Source organism: Netta rufina (assembly GCF_964035555.1).
Source record: "Netta rufina genome assembly, chromosome: 20".
In the NCBI taxonomy this organism is placed as follows: Eukaryota; Metazoa; Chordata; class Aves; order Anseriformes; family Anatidae; genus Netta; species Netta rufina.
In genome coordinates this window covers 5,784,614-5,805,024 of record NC_140144.1, presented here as the reverse complement: position 1 = coordinate 5,805,024, position 20,411 = coordinate 5,784,614, and the positions used below count along the sequence as shown (strand labels likewise).

At 36.7% G+C, this 20,411-nt stretch overlaps 1 protein-coding gene across 1 annotated transcript in view; it reads left to right on the top strand.

The window, feature by feature from the left end:
* The window catches only part of CDK5RAP2 (CDK5 regulatory subunit associated protein 2), a 79,100-nt gene that overhangs the window by 37,006 nt on the left and 21,683 nt on the right, over nucleotides 1-20,411 (top strand). The window contains 8 exon segments of the mRNA XM_084299347.1: nucleotides 5,041-5,136; nucleotides 5,851-5,898; nucleotides 6,517-6,707; nucleotides 8,771-9,236; nucleotides 12,383-12,650; nucleotides 14,060-14,176; nucleotides 16,399-16,999; nucleotides 18,942-19,174. Coding sequence (XP_084155473.1) covers nucleotides 5,041-5,136; nucleotides 5,851-5,898; nucleotides 6,517-6,707; nucleotides 8,771-9,236; nucleotides 12,383-12,650; nucleotides 14,060-14,176; nucleotides 16,399-16,999; nucleotides 18,942-19,174 — 2,020 coding nt within the window.

Here is a 20,411-nt window from a genome sequence, read left to right as displayed (position 1 = left end):
ATTAGTGCAAAATGACTGCAAAACCCTAGGAGCTTAGATTGCTAATTCCTTATAATAACTTTTTAAATTAATGATGTAAACGACTTTAAGAGGTTAGCACAACAGAGAATCAGCTTAATTCAGCAAGTGTTCAGTGATGTGTTTAGTTGATTTTAAGGAAACAACATACACATTAAAATATTTATGGCATCTGTGGTCTGTTGGTTTTGTCTATTGAAAGGGGAAGAGTTAATTTTGCTTTACAAAGAAAGCAATACCTTATATAACGTTTTAGCTATTACTGAATGCCTGCTTGTCTACTGTTTAAGAGTTATCCTCATGCTGTGCCTAATTCTGTGATGGCTTAGTTCATGTCTCCTCTGCATGGGCAAAGGGTTCACAATGGCTAAAAAAGTAGGACTAGCACTTTGGGCTGCTTAAAAACATGTTTGTTCATTCATGTAGAATGGAGAAGTGGACAGCTTTGTGGCAGAGTGCTGAGAGATGCAAGGAAGTACCCGTTGCTGGGTGTTTGATGCTATTGCCAAAAGTTACGACTACTTTAGCTCTGGGGAAGAGGAGTTCTGGGTAAAATAGCTCCAAGGATTTTGGGTGCTGGATCTCCATGTATCTTATTATACGTGAATACTGAAGGATGTTCAGCAGGCTCTGGTAGACTCTAATGAACCCCCTAGCTTGTTATAATGAATTACTGGAAATGTGGCTGGTATTACTTTTTTTATATTCGGTTGTGGTTTTTGTGTTCAGTTACATTGTTCTTGTATGCTACATATTGAATAGGAAGACAAAAATATAAAAGGAATACTCATGGTAGTATTTTCTGTCTTGAATTTCTAAATCTGAATTAAAAGAACAAGAGAAAAATAGGAATAGCTTGATGCAAGTGTGTGTAGGGATTGTGTAATTCGTAAACTCTCATGGCTGATGATTTTTCTGCAGGACTCAGGAAAAAGGGCCATGTCTGTTACCATATGTGCTGCAGATGCACAATAGAAGTCACAAAAATATTATTGCTTTTTCATCTTTAAGATGTAGTCACATTACCTTTAATTGAAATATGTCTTAAATTACAGATCAGCCTTTAGGGGTGCTTTGTATTTTATTAAAATAATGAATTTGCATGTTACTTAAATAGGTTTGCTCTGTAAAGCTTGTGGGTGATCTGTTTCAAAGTGCTTGCACTTAACATCCTTTAATATTTCTAGTAATTTGCTCTGCCATCCTGCAGAGGGTGCTGCACCCCTACTGATGCAGAAGTTAATACCAAAGGAATTTTTGTTCTGTACTAAGATTATCATGACAAGCTCTCATGCATTTGTATGAGCATGAAAAGAACATGTAGGGCTACTTACTTAAGAAACTGCCTATGTGAAATGAGACACAGAATGACAAAGAGTGAAGCTTGTAAGATATAAATAAAGCCTCAAAATTCTGGTGAAGAAAGTAGAAAAGTAAAATATGGTATTTTAACCTGTGCCGGAATGATGACGGTACTATAATGCTTAAAAGTTAAAGGAGCTGTGATTAAATGTTTTTAGTTTAAAAGGTACCAGTTCGTCAGTCTTGTCAGTAAACAGCTACCTGGCTTTCAGGCTATGGATGTGACAACCTTATATTTCGTGTATTAATAACCATTGTCAGAAAGAACAAGTTCTATTTTTTGTGTGTATTTTAGGCTAGAATTTGTTGGCAGGCAGTGCTGAGATGATGCTAACATGTGCTATAAGAGGAATTTGGACAGACACTGGAAGATGTACCCTTCGTAGGTTCTTAAAATGAACCCATCTTTCTCTTCCTTCACAAAGCTGGAGCACAAATCAGATGAATCTGCATGGTGGGGTCTCTGCAGAGCACCCCCAAAGGTCTGACAGCCTCTGGTACTCTATTTCTTGGCTTCATGTTTGGACAGGAGGGAGGAGGAGTATAGAAAAAGGTTGGTTTTGTACTGTCCTCTGAACATCTGCTTTCTCTGAGAGAAGCAGTCTCAGTGATTTCAGCCTCCAGGGCTCCAGGGATCTTTGCAAACCAAGCATATCAGTGGTTCATTTAGGAAAAACATTCTCAAGGTTTTCGGTCTCCAAGGAAATACTTTAAACAGGCAGCTTATTCTCAGTAGACTTTTTTTCTGGCCTTAAGCCACATATTTTCTTTTAATATTTTGTTGAACATTAGATTATATTCCGTGGAGAACAGAAAGTTTCTTTTCAGCCTTTTAGACATAGGACCATAGGACCAGGCTCAAGCTGCAGCCATGTCTTATATTAGTGTGCGATAATCTGTCGGTCTGATGTAATAGTTTCATTTCTGAGAAGCATCACTTATGAAGCCCTATATTGGCCTGGGAAACTCATGCACTAGAAAATGCCGAGTCAGAAAAAGTGGTTGCATTGGGTAGATAAGTTACATGTGCAAACAAATTTAATACACAAATGTATTTAATGCACAAATGAGTTTGACCTGAATCTGCACAAGGAAAATTAAACCTTAGCAATTTTTTTATAATAGCTAATATTATTGGCTATGATGTCCCGTGGTTACAATGAAAAAATATTTTTTAATGCATGTTTTTGCTATGTACCACAGACCTATCTGTGTCTACCTCTAGTTTTCAGACTGTCTTTAATTAGTGTTGTCCAAGAGAGCCAATTTCTAAGTGAAAATGCCAAAATAATTAAAACATGACTCAGAAATTAGTTTTGCACATAGGTTTCTAATAGTAAAAGGAAAATACATTAATATGCTGCACCATTTTACCATCCCCTTTCTACCTTTTTTAATTCTTACTTAAACCTTTAGAGTTGTTTATAGTGCTAAGAGTTGGAAGTTAAAAAGGCTTTTCTCATTTATTTCATATATACATTTATGTGCCCACTTTGCACATGCTTAATTAAAAAAGAACAACAAACCCCACACATGCATTCAATTCCCAGTGTTCTTAGGAAGCAAAAATAACACTCCTGGAGCATCGTGTTTGTCTGCAATTGGGCTGACGTGCTGTGAGCCCAGACTTTACAGCATGTGATGCTGGGGAAGCAGGTTTTTCTTTTCATGTCATAAGTTTCAGCAGCGTACTTTATATCCATTGAAGCTATAAATATCACATCCACGACCTCTAGACACCAGTTTCATTCCTGCCAGTGTGTCATCTGAGGCTCTGTACCTATAATCTCAATTTACTGCTTTTTCTGTAACTATGCTCAAGATTCTGCTTTTCTTGTCTTAGGGTAATTTTTCTTTAGCCTCAGTCACACCAAAATATGACTGTTACACACAACAGTGCTATATTATTGCCTCTAGTGCTTTAAGACTAAAATTTTTATCTAATGCAAGGTTGAATCCACAGCGCCAGTGCTATATCCTACCTGTGGTTTAGGCACGCTAGGTGTTGGATCATTGATATTCGCAATCACTCTTGCATGTTTCTAATATTTAATGAGGTTCCAGCAGCAAACATCTTAAATAACTATCTTTTTCTATTAGGTTGGGAAAAGTTGCTATAAAACAAGTTGATATAAGTGTCCAATCTGGTTGAGATTCTATTTTAGAGTTCCCTAAATGTAGCTGTTTGGATGCCGTCTGCAGTGATACAGAGGCTTGCCTGTGCTGTGTTTTCATGTGCCTTTACCCATACCCCCTCTGTCTCTTGTTCTGCTGCTCATTCCTCCCAGCTCGATGAGTTGTAACTGCTTGCATGGTTGGACCTGCTCTCTGCCTCAGGTCTGCCACACTTTGGGAACCTTTGTTGAAGTTTAGTAGCAACGTGTGCCAAAACCACTACATACTGCACAAATCATACCACCGTGCATTCAAGAACTCCCCCAGAAAGCACAAGTTTTGCTCCGTAAAGTACCAGAATGTAGCGAGGAACCTGAATAGATTGTTCACGTTTTTCCACATTACTGTCTACATAGTGGTAGATGTGAAAACAAGAATAGCAAAGCTTGGTTATGGAACGCAGCTGCGAGTGTTGCATCACAGGTGAGCGGTGGAACATGGTGACTGCAGGTCCTCTGGGGTGCATCCCACCGCTGGTTGAAAGTCATTGTACTCAAGTCGTTGTCTGAAAGGCTTTGCCAGAATATGACTACTGAATATAATAATTCTTTTTAAATAGAGGTTTCCTTATGCCTAGTATTAAACCAACTTCAGTAAGGTTAGATTCTGTACTCTCTTGCCAAAACAAACAGGATTAGGAGGTAAATTATAAAAGAGGTGAAAATATTCTCTTCTCCATGAGCTGGGTGTAAATGAAGCTCACTTGGGAGTGGTCTGTACTGCTGTTGAGTGATGAGCAACCTGTGGCTCTTCCTTGCTCAGCATTGTTCCTCAGGTGTAACACCAAGCAAACCAAAAGCCATCATGGTCCTGCCATCTGCTGCGCTGTAGTCATGGACTCGAGTTCTGCTGCTGTTCTAAAATAAAGTTGGGGCTTCCTCCTCTTTGCTCAGGAAATATTAGTGCTGGCATATGGACTGGGTTCTGTGAAAAATAGGGAAAACGATGATTTGGCACCATTTGCTACAAATTGACAAGTTTAGGCAAGACAAAGCAGATGTAACCTTTGTTACAGTAAGTCTTTTTTTAGGAAGCTACATGTGTTTTCTTTTAGAAGTGTCTATGTCTTGGATGCTGGAGAAGAGCCTTAATTGTGTGAAAAAAGCGAGTGAAAAGGAATTCTGGAAGTGGGAAAATAAAATAGGCACAGTGAGAACACGACTGAGGATAGGGGTCCTTTGTCAGAGGAGGTTACATGATGTTCATTTGTTTTGTAAAAACTGAGGGGAGGGGGGAAAGTGTTAAATAAAAATGAAGTAATGTGAAAGATAAGGTTTCATTGTAATATGAATCTTTCCTGTTTTTTTTTTTTTTATGTATTAATTTTCTTTGATCTTGTGGAAGAAATCTAATTCAGTGTTTGTTACTTTGTATTACAGGCTTTTTTTGTTTTCTTTTAAGACATGTCACTGACTTATTTATGCATGTTTCATATCACAGTATTTTTTTGTGCTACATTTTCACGTCATTCCATACTTTGTGTAGTTTCTTGAAACAACAGAAGAGCCTGTGATGCAGACTGAAGATGGTGACAATGACAGGAAGATGCAGAACAGTCAGTTTTATGAGAGGGTCAGTCAGGTAGGACTCTGCTCTGGGTACATAATGTTACACTACTCTTTTCTCTGCATAACCTTTAAAATTCTTGCATTCTTAGAACACAATGTCTTTTGCAAAAAAAACCATACTTTTCTCTGTATCTGATTTTGCTTTCAACTGATTGTTATACTAAAGAGTTTCTGAAAGCTTCTGCCTATGTTTTTCTGCTGCTAGCGTCTTCCAGTCATGATAATTTAAAATCTGGTCCTTATTGTTTCTTGTTTGAGTACTCATAATCTTCCTTAACGGGGATGATAGCAAGTCCCATTTCTTTATACACACACTCAGTTTCTTTCTCACTAATCTTCAGCCTCCCTTACAGTCAGGCCTCTAGTACAAATTGTGTGAGATTCTTCTGTTGATGAGAAAATATTGGACATCCTTCTTCAGGGTTGAAATACTTGATATCGTGGTAACTTGCTGAAGACATTTTCATACTTACATAAATTTCTGGAATCAGCTTTCCTCTGGTCATTCAAAATAAATGTAGGAGAAAGCATCACAGGATAAGAAAATCACAGTGGAATGAACCTCAGAAGATCACAGATTGCAATTAAAGTTGAATGTTTCTAGTTGTTTGAAATTGTTAACATGTTAAAATCTGACACAAGTTGGCACATTTTGACTGGTTATGGTGGCGAATAATGATGTTCTGTTCTTTGAAAGTTGTGATTTCTGTGTTTCTCTGTTTACTAGGTATGCCTTCAGCTATCCATGGATTGTCCTTCCGAGGTGGATAAACAGGTAAATGATGTATTGTAAAGATTCTCTTAACCTCATAAACATCTTAATCTCTCACTGCTGATGTATACTGATGGAACTGTATCCAAATGGATCCAATCTAAACTCTCATGTAGTTGATAAAAAGATTCCCGTTGATTTAAATGGGGGTAGAATTACTGGAGAAACCCCATGTAGAAGTTGTCTCCAGTGTAACATAAATGAAGTTGGCAGTTTGTAAATACTATAAGCTGCATTCTGTCCTTGCCATCAGGGTTTGCAGCTGGAGATCCCAGGACAGAATTTGGTACTTTTAATATAGATGTTTCAAAGGTAAACTAAAAAAAAGTTAGCTAAAATCTGCAGGCAACATTCCAGAAGTTTTGTACGTATTCAAAGATAAATACCCTCAGGGAAATCTACTTAGTACTAAACAACTGATCACTATGAATTAATCATATGAAATAGATGTTCATTAGTTTTTCTATTAATAAATAGTAAGTGAAATGTCTGTGGATGCTTCTTAATGTAGATAAAGGTCATCAGAAATTACAAAACCTGATTACAAAAAGATTACAGCCATAAATTTAATAGAACATTGCATACCTGTCTAATAAGAAAATGTTTGCAATTTTTTAACAGATAACTCCATCAGGCTATTCAGAGAGTTTCTGCAAAGATAGACATTATAGGAATCCAAATAAGCCTCAGTTTGAACATGATACAACTGGCAAACACTTTGGCAGAATAGGGATGAGTGAACATGAAACAGAAGAGATGAACTTGCTCACATCTCTTTTAAGAGAAAATAGAGCATCTGTACTTGAATCTACGTAAGTATGTGAGAGATGCACTGCTTTTGACAGTATTTCTATTTGAGAAGAGAATAAAGTAATTTTGCTAAAGTGAATTTAGATAATGGCACTGTCTAATTTACCTGAGAGATTGGCAAGGCGCCTTCAGAGCCATTTTAGTCTATCATGCAATTAAGTAATTAGGAAACATACTATCAGTCGAAATCCTTATGAAAAAACCATTACAAGAAAAAAACTCTCTGAAGTTATTGATATATGGAGCTTTACTGTACAGAGGAGTTGTTTTCAGGATGGGGGCTAGCAGTGCTAAAGGGCACAGATGATAATATGTAGTACTGAATTTTTTTCTTTTTTTTTTAATATTTTAATATCTGAAAGCACAGGCCAGAGAATGGTGGTGTGGTGGAAGGGATGAATCTGTATTGCTGTAGAAGTGATACGTGTGAGAAACTGAGGATGGAGGAAAAGGAGTCTGTGCCCATGTGCTGCAGTTGACTAATTGGTTATTCCAGAGTAAATCACTTGTAGGGCTGCTGAGATGAACCATATTATAAGTACTTAGGTCAGTTTTGCATCTAGTTTAACAGATGTTTTGTATGTGTATGCACAGGCACTACACTATGATGTAATCCATTCCCAGGCAAAATGCTCATTTCTGTAGGACCTGGACAATGCCAAGAAAGAAGTTGTAGAGAAAAAACGCACCATCGTTACTTTCCCCCCCCCAATTTTATGTGCTTAAGCCACTTAATCTCCTGGTTGAAAACTGAATTACAACTTTGCTGGAGATCACTCTCATTTTTCTTTTTGTTCTTTCCATGTTCTAAGCCTATATACAGTATGAGGGGACTTTTTTTTCCAGTGCCAGTCAGTGTCATTCCTTCAGTGAGCCACAGCATAGTGCTTTCAGAAGAGCAATGGGAATGACCTTCCCCATACAGAGTGCTCAGCACTGCTGGTAGCAGCATGTCCTGTGGAGTTACACAAGTCAAATCCTGTTGTGGGTTCAGGATGCACTGCAGTTCACTTTACTCAAGCAATTCTGTGTTTTCACATTACTATCTAAAACTCTCCAAGAGGCATAAATGGACTTAGTTGCCAAAGCACTAGTTAGTGACAAATGAGGGGATATTGCTCTTAGAAGATGAACAGATAACATTGTTTTATTTGTCAACATTACTTAAAAGTCTGCTAATGAGTGATTCCAGCACCATCATCTTTAGTATTTCAGTGTGTAATCTTTTCTATATCCAAGTATAAATGTCCTGACTGACTGGTGATGAGCCTGTGCTTTGGGTAACAATTCTCACTAATGACATTAAATGCCAGACAAAGACATAAAAAGCCTAGTTAGTTTCTACAACTTCAAATGCTAACTGTATAAATACAGTTGTTTTAATGCTGGTTTATATGTTTAGTGGCACAAACTGCTCTTTATTGGACACATGAAATCATCTGTAGAATTTGAGGACTTGCTTATGCCTTAAGTGCCTCTTATTTGGCTTCAGTTTCACTTAAAACATTGCTTTCTAAACAGCTGTTGATGGACCCCTGGTTATCTGTGAGGCAGTTTGTTGGTCTGTAGTGAGTTGTTTCTGCAGGCTTTTGGCTGCTTTCTCAGTTTCCAACTTCTGTGTTACACTAGAAATACATGAAGGGACACATTTCAGCAACACTCAACATCTAGAGTCTCCCGTGTTTTGGTGGGAATTTTGCTTTTAAGGTATTTCCATCAGAGAGTAAACTCATTTGAAAACCCATTCCTGTTTCCTGTATTACTGTTATGTAAGCAATTGATTTAGCTACCAGAGGTTTACTGTTTGTGGATGAGGAAAGGAGTGATAGAGCATATATGGTTATGAATTCGAGAAAAACATTGATGAGATAATGTGTTATAACTCATGCTGTGAAAATGTTTCAAAACCTCTGTTCATTAGTGAGTAATTCATTAGTGAATAAAAGAGTCTCCTGGGAATCTCAAGTATGTCAAGACACTGCAAAAGTGTTTCTTAGAAGGTGTTCTTGTTTGCTTACATAAAAATAAAAATTCATGCCTTTTCTTTCCTCCTTCCTGAGTATAGCAGACAAGAACAAATGAAAATTGTAAATGAACTGTTAGATCATCTGAACACAACTGAGCAAGAATGTTCAAGTGAAGATATAGAGAAAAAGGATGAAAAAGATCTTAGGCAAATGATTATTCAACTAAGAGCTGAACTCAAACATTTCAAGCAGGTCAATAAATTCTTAAAGCAGCAAGTAGAATTGAAATCAACTTTTGATGGGAAAGAGAAGCTTTATCCAGATGCAACGCCACAGATTAATAAGGATATTGAGCTGTTGAAAGTGGAATTGAAAGATGCAGCTACACAAACAATGACTTTAGAGGGTAATGTCATGAGATTGAAACATGAAGGCAAAAAAGGAGCCTCAGAAGAAAAAACAAAATATTCAAGATTAAATGCAGAAAGAGAACATCAGCAGGAAAATGTGTTTAAGAAGGGCGAGCAGCATGAAAGAATTTTTTTTTCAAGGAGAACAAATGAAGTAAGTTTATTTAAGATTCTCTTTTTACTACTGAGGGGATAGATGTACAAAAGAGAAAAGTATGTTTCATTTCTAATATTAAATCTTGCTTTTGTGTAATTTTTAAAATTAGGAGAGGAGATATATGCCAAATATATTTAAGATAATTGTTCTTAATATTTGAATCTTTTCATCATGCACTTCAGTGTGCCTTAGACCATTAATTAATTGAGTTTCATTCCTCACTGGGACTAGATACTAGTGAATATTATTAGCCATTTGGAAACAGAGAAAGTTTATAGCATAGTGGCCTGATTCTGTACAGCCTTATATCTCTGCTCAGATGCTCATAAAGTGCACAACTAAGAGACAAATGAGGTCTAGAAAATTGAAGATGTCCATAATGTCTCAGAGCATGCTGGTGAAGACTTACTGGTAGATTTCAACAATCTCAAATCTTAATTCTGTGCTTTTATTAGCATCTAGCTTTGTGTCTTGCTCTTACAGAAGTATGACCAGTAACACTCTATAAAACTGTGGGGGCAGTTCTTCATATTTGGTTTAGAAAGTAGGTGCACAGAGTCTGCTTTTTGAATACAGACTTAATTTGCTTATGCCACTTCAGTTTTCAAGCCTTTTGTAGGCAGGCAGCCTCTGATCCTAAACAAAGAGGTGGAACAATAGTGTCTACTAAAGAGTTCATGTGTATTGTTTCAGTAGCAGTTAGAAGCTAAGTTGAAAACTCTTTGAAGATCTTAGATCTAGCAGGGGATACAAAGGAGAATCTTGCTTTTTGACTTCATGCACTTCTAAAAGAGAATGTTGTAGCACCTACTGCAGGAATGGCTTCCATGACTTTAGTGATCAAGAGATTTCTGAGAGCTAGTGATTTGTGTTCCAGCTTGTTCTTATTCTCTCCATTTTATTAAAGGAAGCTGCTTGTAAACCACGAGATGTTGTCTGTACTGGAATAAGCATCTCCATATGGGATTTTAAGGAGAGGATTTTGGCATGCATGGTTGGTCCCTGGAGAACACCCTAGGGAATTCTTGCCAATCTTAGGAATAGGTTGTGATACACCTGAAAATCAAAATCCAAGTAACTCAGAAAAGCAACGTCTTGCTTCACCAATCAGCTTACATATAATCAAACTCTATCAGAGCATCTTCACTTGCTAGCAGAGATTCAGTTACCTTCTTCTGAGCTTTCCCTATTGGTGATAAATTTTCTATCTTTAATAAAAAAGAAAGGGAAAGAGACACAATAATAATGGAAATGTTCTTAGGCTGTTGTTAGCATTCTTAGGGTATTGGGTATTTTGGTCAGTCGTTTTTGGCAGGCAGGCTACTGCGATAGCTGTGCCCATGTCTTTAGGATGCCTTGGCTAATCAGACCAGGCCCTTCTGATGCAGAAAGGAGTGGATCTGTTTGCTTTGTGCTATCCAGGGCAGCTGGCTTCAGGAGCACATGAAGAGATGAGGGCAGGTGGAAATGAGGAAGAATAAAGATGGATAGTAGGGGGTGGGTTTTGAGATCCTCGCTGACCTGTCAATCAAGATCTGTTTGTGATGACTTGCTTAAAAGCATGAGTGATGTCTTTGATTTGCTGGTCTCACCTCTCAGGAACGAAGGACAATCTCTCTGAAGGCAAGCAGAGGCCTGTCTGCCCTCCACGGGGAATACCAAGAGTTCTTTCTGCAATTCTGGTCACTGAAATCTCTTTTTTTCAATTTTGTGTTTTCATTAAGTTTCAGTATAGTGTTTTGGTTCATCATGTTCCAGATACCTCTCTACTTTTATGAGTTGCAATATCCATGCAGTTTAAAAGTCTTCTTGTTTGGTCTAATCCAGTGTATCTGGTATTTCTGAATGGCTTTTATAAGTAATGTCATATAGCCTGCTGAACTGGACCATAAGTAATCTGAGCAATCTGTACGTATATACAACAGCCCCAAGACAGATGGAAATTGTTCAACATTATTAGTGCATTTTAGTAAAACTAGCAGGAAGTTCATCCCAACTGGATTTATTTTTCAGTTTCCAAATGATATTGTATTCACGTATGTACAAAACGAATTGAGTATGTCATTAGGAAAATGGAACTTGCTTTTTATTATTTTAAATTGTATAAAGACTATAATTCCAAAGAAATGAATGTGAAAAGGTATTTCAGAATACATTGGGTGGTAAAAGAAATTACAGGACTTTCAAACTGGTGGAGCAAATGAACAGCGAACGAAATAAACTAGATCTATTTGAACATGCCATTATTGATTTTTATTATTATTACACAGCATTTTATAACTCTCATCAGCATATTGCATGTTTTTATCTTTTTGGAGATAGCATTACTTTATGCTCTGTGGTTTAAACAAGGACACATTTATTTTGTGTGGAGTCTTCAAGAGGTGAGGGGTTAACACGTAAGGATTTCCAATAAGAAATTTAGCTTCTTCCAACTCCAATGATGTAATGTCGGTTTCAGTAGGAGATGGGAATCCTGCAGGAGCAATGCATAAGAGTGTATTGGTAATGAACTATTTTTGTTCATAAAGAATTTCTCTGTGGTAGAGCAAATTTCCTCTGCAGCTGGTGGAAAGCTATGTTCATTTGCTCAAAGGTATCAAAGGGCTGGTTTGATTTAGTGCCTATTGGATGGAGAGAGAGGAAGAAAGGAAGTATGTTCAGAAATTCAGGAAAAATTAGAAAGATCCTCAATTTTTTATATTAAAAAAAAAAAAGGGATTTAAGGGAAACACAAGGCTGTCTGATGTGATACAACTCATCAGAGTGGGAAGTAGTTAGAAATGTCAGTTTAGGTAATAAACTACTTTCCTAGTGCCTATAAAAATTCAAGGTTAACTAATACAGCTACTGATTAAAACCCTTTGCTTAGTTGATGGTGATTTCGCTGCCTTGCTTCATGGACTGGAAGCCACTCAGCGTGTGGTTGTGGATGCATAAACAGCACTCACTCAGAAAATTGAACCGGTGGGGTCGGCTCACTGAATATATGTTTTCCACGTTGCAAGGGTATTGCAATCTTACTATTTTATGTGACAGTTGATTGAATCTTTATTTTTCCTGGAATACTAGCTTATACTTTCTTTACGTGACTGCTACCTTCCCACCTTCCAACCTCTCATTTTATTCAATACCTTTTTCAGACTGATTCTGCTTTCCTGCCCAAGAAGTCCCGTCTGCCCATTCTCCTAAGATCATCCAGACCACTAGGAAATGTGCCTTTGAAACTTCGTGAGCAGAAATCAGATTCACAACTACAGCATCATACCAGGCTACCTTATGAAGATCTGAAAGCATGTGAAGTAGAAAACAAACAATTCCAAGCACAAACAAATGGAGAGTTACTATTGAGCGAGTTGGTAACTGAAAACCTTGAAGAAGAGCCTGCAGAGGAAAGCACATTAGTGAGAGGTAGATAAACAATTGCATTTAAAAAGCAGACATAATAACTTGTAATGCTGCTTGAAATAGTGTATTCTTTTCTTGTAGAAAGTAAAAACAGATCACTTTTACATAAGTACAATGCTGCTTATTCTTAATATTTATCGGGTAGGCAAATTATATATAGATGACTATATAGAAAACACAGTCGTTTTTTATTTTTAGTTAAATTTATCTTTGCTGCTAGAATGTTTAACAGCTTTGTATGGAATAGAAAGTCCCTTGTATGCATAGCATAATGTATATAAGAAATGACAGTTTGGGAAGGTGCCCACACATGCACACACATACGTCAATGTTCAGGTAAATGAAAAATTTCCTTCATAGGATTCCAAGCCTAATGAAAACAGTAACGGAGACAGGAGAGTATAAAAATACCCTATTTGATTATGCTGCATAAACAAGATTTTCCAATATTCCACTGATCAGTCAAGTCATCTGTGTCTGTTTCCAGTGCAGCTGGGTTAATTTAAATTTATTTGTTGACAAAGTATCTGGATCAGCAATGTATGACAAATTTGTAAGGCAGAGAACAATGGGTATCATATAAAGATTTGGAGTGGTTAAAAAAATACATGTAGCAGTAAGATTAAAAACCTGGTAGAGATGTAAAAGACAGATGAGGGACAGAGAAGGTGTAAATATAAAAGTAAGATTAAATCAAGCACCAAGTGAGCCACTGTCAAAAGCAGAAGTTGCAGAGGCTTTGCTGCTAACGATAACATTATCATGGTGTGAGAAAGATACGGCATGACTCAATGGTACATACTGAAGTTGATTGGACTGTAGCAGTTAGTTTTGGTAGGTGCAAAATCCATGGAGAATTCTGAGAGGGAATGTACTTTTGAAATTGTATCCTGAAATTACCCGAATCTGTTAGCACTAAAGTCCTGAGATTTCATTTTCATACTGGTTTCTTTACTCTGCAGTAGATAACACTTATACTACAGACAGTAATTCTGAGACTTAATGCAATGGAAGTTTGCAGAAGTTTATAATCAGTTATAATTGGATGAACTGTTTAACCTTTTCTCTAAGTTTAACATGAAACATTTAAAAATACAGTAATAATGATTAGCTGTTATATTGCAAGGGAGACTTGCAAATGTTTGTCTTCATTTGTTGGTAGGATGCTATTCACATCCTTATAGTTCAAGTATTTTTAAAAACGTGAAAACACCATTTCATACCACCAGTAATGTTTGTATTACATTCTCAGTAGTTGCTCCTTAAATGATTTTTCCTGTTTTAAATTGTCAGAGAATCAGGTTTGTGTGTGGGTTGTGATTTTTTTAAATTTGTTTTTAACTATCTCCACTTGATTTTTTTTTTCCTCCATTCACATACTGCCTTCTGTTGTCCCCCCTGCTATTCTTCAGTCACCTCATTGATCAAACTGGACAACAGTGGGGACCAGGTAGACTTGCAAGATGTTGAACTGGATACAGGGGTCAAGAATGAATATCTAGTGGACAAAAATCAGCAAAACTGTCAAGGTAGAGCATTTAAATTGTGTGTGTATATATAAAACTATATATAAAGAAAATTTAAAACTCTAGTGTCTTCTAAGTTGTGTAAAATTGTAATTTACTGCAGGCAATTGTCTCCTTTGCTGTTATATGTCAGTTTTAAATCTTGCTTATTTAGCTGGTATGGATTAACTGCTCTAAGAATCCCAGTTAGTCTTTTAAGGGTTATACTTTCAGAAGGGTCATGGGGATTTATGAGTATGGTTACCAGTAAAAATAATGAGTTGTGTGCCTAACCCTGATCTCTACTGCTAATGTCCTCACTTCTGAACACTTCTCTGTATTAAATATGTTTATTACTTTATGCTTCTGCATCTAGTTAAGATCTATTGCAATGAATCAGCTGAATGACAGAATTTTGCTTATCTGAGTTATTTGAAAGCATTCAACTAGGTTGAAACCTAATGGAATCATTTAATGAAAATGTAAATAGTCTTAGTGCTGTATATTAGGTGTTTCTACATAACCCTTTAGTCAGTTATGGGAAGGCTTGAATAACCTAGTTAACCTGTTGTTTACAAAATACAGAGGATTTGGCTAATTTTGGTTGCATCATTACTTTTACTGTAAAAGTGGTGTCATTCAGGCCAGTTAGTTGGTTTGCAGGATCGTGCCCTGCGTGTGCCCTTTGTGTATATGGACACACATATGCACAGAGAGCTTATTAGTTCTTCTTTAATTAAAGGACAGTGTCTCATTAAAATCTGTAACCCATATTCTAATCATAAACATTTCTTCCCTAATACCTATTTTTATTTCCTGCTTCTGTTGTCTGAAACATTTGCATGAAACCAGGATTACAGAGTTTAAGAGTTCCTCTAGTATCTGAGTCTTTTTCCTTCTCAGTCCACAACCTTCCTTGACATCAGTGTTACTGCAGCAACCAGCTACAAAATCAAGGGATTATGCCTTTCAGGTAGAGAAGGAGGAAGAGAAGCTAATGAACTTAATGTCATACTCTCTTATTCCCTGTGTCTTCTTGCATTCATACATAAGTGTTTTCTGAGAAACATTTCTGTTCTGTGATTCTGTCACCCTTGGAATGACATAAATAATGGTGTGCAGCAATCTGTGTATCGCAGAGAACATCACCCAGCTTTATTTTCGAATATGATGATATTCCAGTATTGCAGCTTCATTTTTTTTCCTGCTTTTAGGCTATATTTGTTTTGATTTGTCTTGTCCTTGTGCTTGTCTTGAAACTTCATATACAGCTGTCCCCTCAGACATACTGCTCTGAGTCAGATTTTGGACTGATTTAGATCTTGAACCTGGGCATTCAAATTCTTCATAGAAACCAAGGGGATTTGAAAGTATTAAGACGTCTGCAAGATCAATGCATGACTCCCAAAAGGGAGTTTCTAAGTAGCTGTGATCTTTTGCAGAACTAATAGAAGGCGAGAATTTAATTTACTGGTAACCAGAAAATACCATTTTCTTAGATGCTTACAGCCCTCTACATACATAGAGCTATTAACATAGAGTATATGTAGGAATATGTAGCTTTTATTGGTCTGAATCTGGGTTGATTGCATTACTTAGGAGTGGCAAAGTCAACTAAGAGATGTGCTGTGCATGCCAAATGAATGCAAGTAAAACCTTTAACACTGAACATTTGTATAGATTTTTAGAACGCATTTTAAAAATAAGCTATTAAAGACCCTTTTTCAAATTTTACTATTTTGTTGATAATCTTTTTAAAATTCCATTGACTTTATGCTCCAATTGGTTTTGTATAGATTTTGAAGTGAGAAGAAAAAGAATATTTAATTAGAAGTTTTAGGAAGAGCCATATAAGGTCACAGAGTCTACTTTTAAATCTCGGTGCCTTACATTCAAGGTTATCATTTTTTGTGGCTGGAAAGGACGGGGCTTCGTCAGTGTCTCTGATTCAGAACTGAATATACCAAAAGTAATTTTCAATCTTTTTGGAAAAGAAAGCAGATTTATTTTGAATCTTGCTTGTTTGAAAGCTTATAAAGGGTTTGAAGTGTTTGATGTTCAAGTTGAGTTAATGGGCAAATCACAGAAAGAGGTGAAAGGTCCAAAACAAGTATAGTACAGTTCATAATTATTCTGCATTTTTATTCTGTTATTACAGAAGTAAATGAATTCATTCTAGTGCTGTTAAGAACAGAATGTCAGATAAATAAATATTAATATTCACACGCAAGCCTCCTGTTTTTCAGAAATGGAAAATCATCATAACATTAGCAATGTGAATATCCAGCATTCATTAAAAGAGATAAATGAAGACTTTTATTCAATGGAACATGAGGACATTGACTCAGCCACTGCAAATTCAGGTTCCAAGTGCCTGCGTTCTCTTAAATTGAGTGTAACAAGTACAGATGCACTTGATGACTGTGAAGTCCTAGATGATAAAGAAGAACTGAAACAAAGAATTAAGAATATGAAGTCTGAGCTTGAAAAGTACAAAATGTTCGTGTTTCATTTACAGACCTCTGACCAGCTTGTATCGAGTGGTATTTCCAACATATTTTTGAGTGACACAGCCTTGCCCGTGGAAGGTCATGTTATGCAAGGGCAAGATACAGCTATGCAAGAAATCAAACCATTTTCTAGTTTACATCAACCTATGGGTTACGAGATCCATGCAGAAAATAGGAATTCACAGTCTTCAAAAGTACCTGATGCGTGGACAGCACAAAACCTTAGGGAACTACTCTCAGCAAATGAGGAAGGCCTTGGAAAAGAGCAAGTTGCAGATATTCATCTTGATGAAGTGTATTATCTTCAAAACAAACTGAGAGAAGCATTGCCATCCAAGTGAGTAAAGTTGTTATTGCTTCATGTTCCTTTTTGTAAACAGCACTAGCAAATAATATAGGAAGGTAATATGAAGGTAATTTTATTCATGGACGAATGTGTAACGGTAAAGGATAAATTTCACTAACATTAACATAAAGCAGCTGAAACATTTACTTAAGAGAAGCCTTGAAGTACAAAATATTATTTCTCTTAGTACAGAACTATTCCCTATAAGCTCGTAACATCCTCTGTGCTATGTCACACTCCTGTGTCTCTCCCCACACCTCAGGCCCACAACAACTCTTTGCTGCAAGATGTCCTCTCTAAGCAAAGTCAAATACCCTTAGGTCACTCCATGGGTTGGGATGACCATGCTAATCAAATATTTACAGTTTTGCAGCTTTTCCTTTTTTTCATGTGACAAACAGAAGAAAATGGAACATCCCATTTAAGCTATAAACATTTCTGTGGGGAGTTGGCTGACAGATTTATGGTAGCCCTTCTGTTTGTGTGACCACACTTTATGTGTAAAATAAGAATTTGAGACTATTTATAATTTATTTTACAGTTGTGTGCTGTAGTGCCTCCTTTGAAGGATGTGAAAGTAGATATATATTGAAATTAATAAATGAAAGTTTATGGCATAAACATCTAAGCTAGAAAATCATTTATAGGAGGCTGGAAAGTATCAGTCCTGTTTTTCATATGGAAAGACTGGGGGCAGCATTTCTGATAGCGTATGTACAAATCACAGACATAAAATGTGGTCTCATAAGACAAAACTTTTTTTTTTCCCTGGCTTTAGTATCGTTATTTGCCTGAGGGCCGTTAGAATGGCAGGAAGGTATAACAAAGAAAGGGATTCATCCTGTTGGTTTTCTTCGGAATGCTTGGATAGAAATGTTTGGACATGTTGAGCAACCAGCAGCACAGACAATTGTATATCTCTTAGTATTACTGTCATAAAATATGGTCCTGCTACCTCGTGCATATAAATTTACATACCTTGAAAATACAACTCTGTCATATTACAAAAGGAGATCTAACTGTAAATTAAGCAATGAGGTGGCGTGGATCGCTGCGAGGTTTTTATGGCCACTGTCTAGGACAACATCATGAGTCACAAGTGAGAGACCCAAAATGAGTTACATATCTTTTCCTATATAAACGACAACAAAAATTGCATTACAACTCACACCACCATACATTTTGTTTACGTACTCTTTTGTTTGACTTTGTGCACTTTTTCAGATCCTCTCCCCCTTTTCACTCCCTCCACTAATGGATGAATCTGTAAAAAGATGTGCGATACAGACAGTTGCATTATAAAGGGGATGTCTATAATCACAAGTGCAGAATAAATTCAATTGATCTGAATTGAAATTTATACCTTAGCTTGTGGAGAAGAGTTTGGACACTACAGTAGTTGTCATGGGCACATCTCTGGCAATAAGCCCTCTGAGATATGTAGGATTTGTCAGACTAGATGAAACCATGAGCTCAAAAAGTCCAATATTGTGCTCCTGGCAGCCACTGTATACAATTTCAGAAGGGACAGCTCCATTTGATCTTCTATACTGAATTAAAAAAACAGGAAAAAAATAAGTGTAATTTTAAAAATTCTCTTCATGTATTCAGTCTTATTTGCTTTGCTTTGGCACCTTTGCATGGCATCCAGGTTACTTCCAGGCAGACAAACAAGTTCATCATTTTAGTTTCTGCACATCTTACAAATGAAGCAGTTAAGTGAAGGATAATAACCCCCAAGTTATGCCCATAAATACAAAACTCAACAGTTAGAGACAATATATTTGTCATTGTGGCTGTAAAAGCATTTTAAAAGAAAATTGAGTCACATAAAATTATAGCTTAGAAATATAAGTTTAATTCACTTTTTATTTATATTTAAATGTTATTTATGGTCAGAAAATTGCTTTCAAAGATAATTTCATTTTCTCAGATATGATTCATTAGTTCATTCGCAAGCTCAAGAGCTTTCCTTTCAACACCAACAAATTAAAGAGATCCGCGGTGGTTGTGTCACTTACCATCAACATCTGACGAGCCTTATTAAAGCTTTTGAGGAACTGCTTCAAGCCAGTGATGTAGATTATTATGTTGCTGAAGGCTTCCGTGAGCAGCTGAATCAAAGCGTTCTATTGTTTGAGAAGCTGCAAAGGAAATTCCTGTATGGTAAGTAGCAGTGTTTTGTGCTTATTGTTTGAGGCATGGTAGCGTTCTCAAAATGTGTAGATTTTTTGTTTGTGTGTAAATAAAACCTTTACTTCCTCTTTCCATCGCTTTAAATGTTTTATATGGAGGACTGCCTTGGAATATAAAATTGTAATCCTCCAAAAAGACTGGATTTTAATTTGGTAGTTGCCCTCCATATTGGCACCTTCCATTTTGAATTGTTTATACACATGCTTACTTGAACTGTTCAAAACATCGTGGTTATGGTTTAATAAAAGTTTTATTTTAGCCCTAACGTCACAAGTGTGGCTGTTTCTCTCCCAACAGCTGGCAGTGCTTCCACAGATGTCAGCTGCAAAACTGGCATCTTTAGCCAAACACTTGAAGTGGCCTAAAATAGGGACCCTGACCCCTACATCTTCTTGAAATTGGTTCTAGAAGATCATTTTGCTCTGAAACATTCAGGTCCTAGCCATAGAATGATCTGTATTCTGCCTTTCTTTAAAGATACTGGCAGCATTTTGCTGGTTTTGATTGTTCATAGAAGGAAGCTGTATATGAGAAAAAGGTATTACGGCTAGTGTGTCATAGCAGTGTAATAAAAGATTGAGTGTCTTCAATGATTTCAGTGGCTACAGAGATTCTTTGCATTACAAATAAGAAGACTGTGTTGTGAATAAAGATTAAATGTCTTAAAAAAAAAAAAAAAAAAAGCATCAAGCCAACAGATGGTATCCTATATACTATGAAAAGTCACTGACAACTGAGACAATTCAATATATCTAACACAATGGTGTTGCATTGAATCACACATTAAAATAAAATGATGTTTGTAGGGCGATAAAGAACATTCAGCTTACTAAGAATTGACTGTAAAGAAGAAGCATAAACAACCGTCTGTCTCTGCATTTCCATCCTGACCTTCAGTTCATTCCCCAGAAATTTCAGCTGTGCAACTCTTGCCTGCCACTTTTGCTTAATTGCACAAAAATTTTGCAGTATGGGGAGGCAAGGTGACACCACACAACTCTTATTTCCTAATTCAAATTAGTGTCTGAGTCCAGGTCCCTAGCACCGAGTTGTGCTTATGCTGACTCTGTGCCACTGAGAATATTGCAGGAAGAGTCCTGTGCATGCCTGTTTGCTAAGGACAACTGGTTAGCCTGGCTCCAGATGGAAAAAATCCAAGTGAGATGAAATTGTTCTTTTGCAATTTTTAATGCAGTAGCAGCGATGT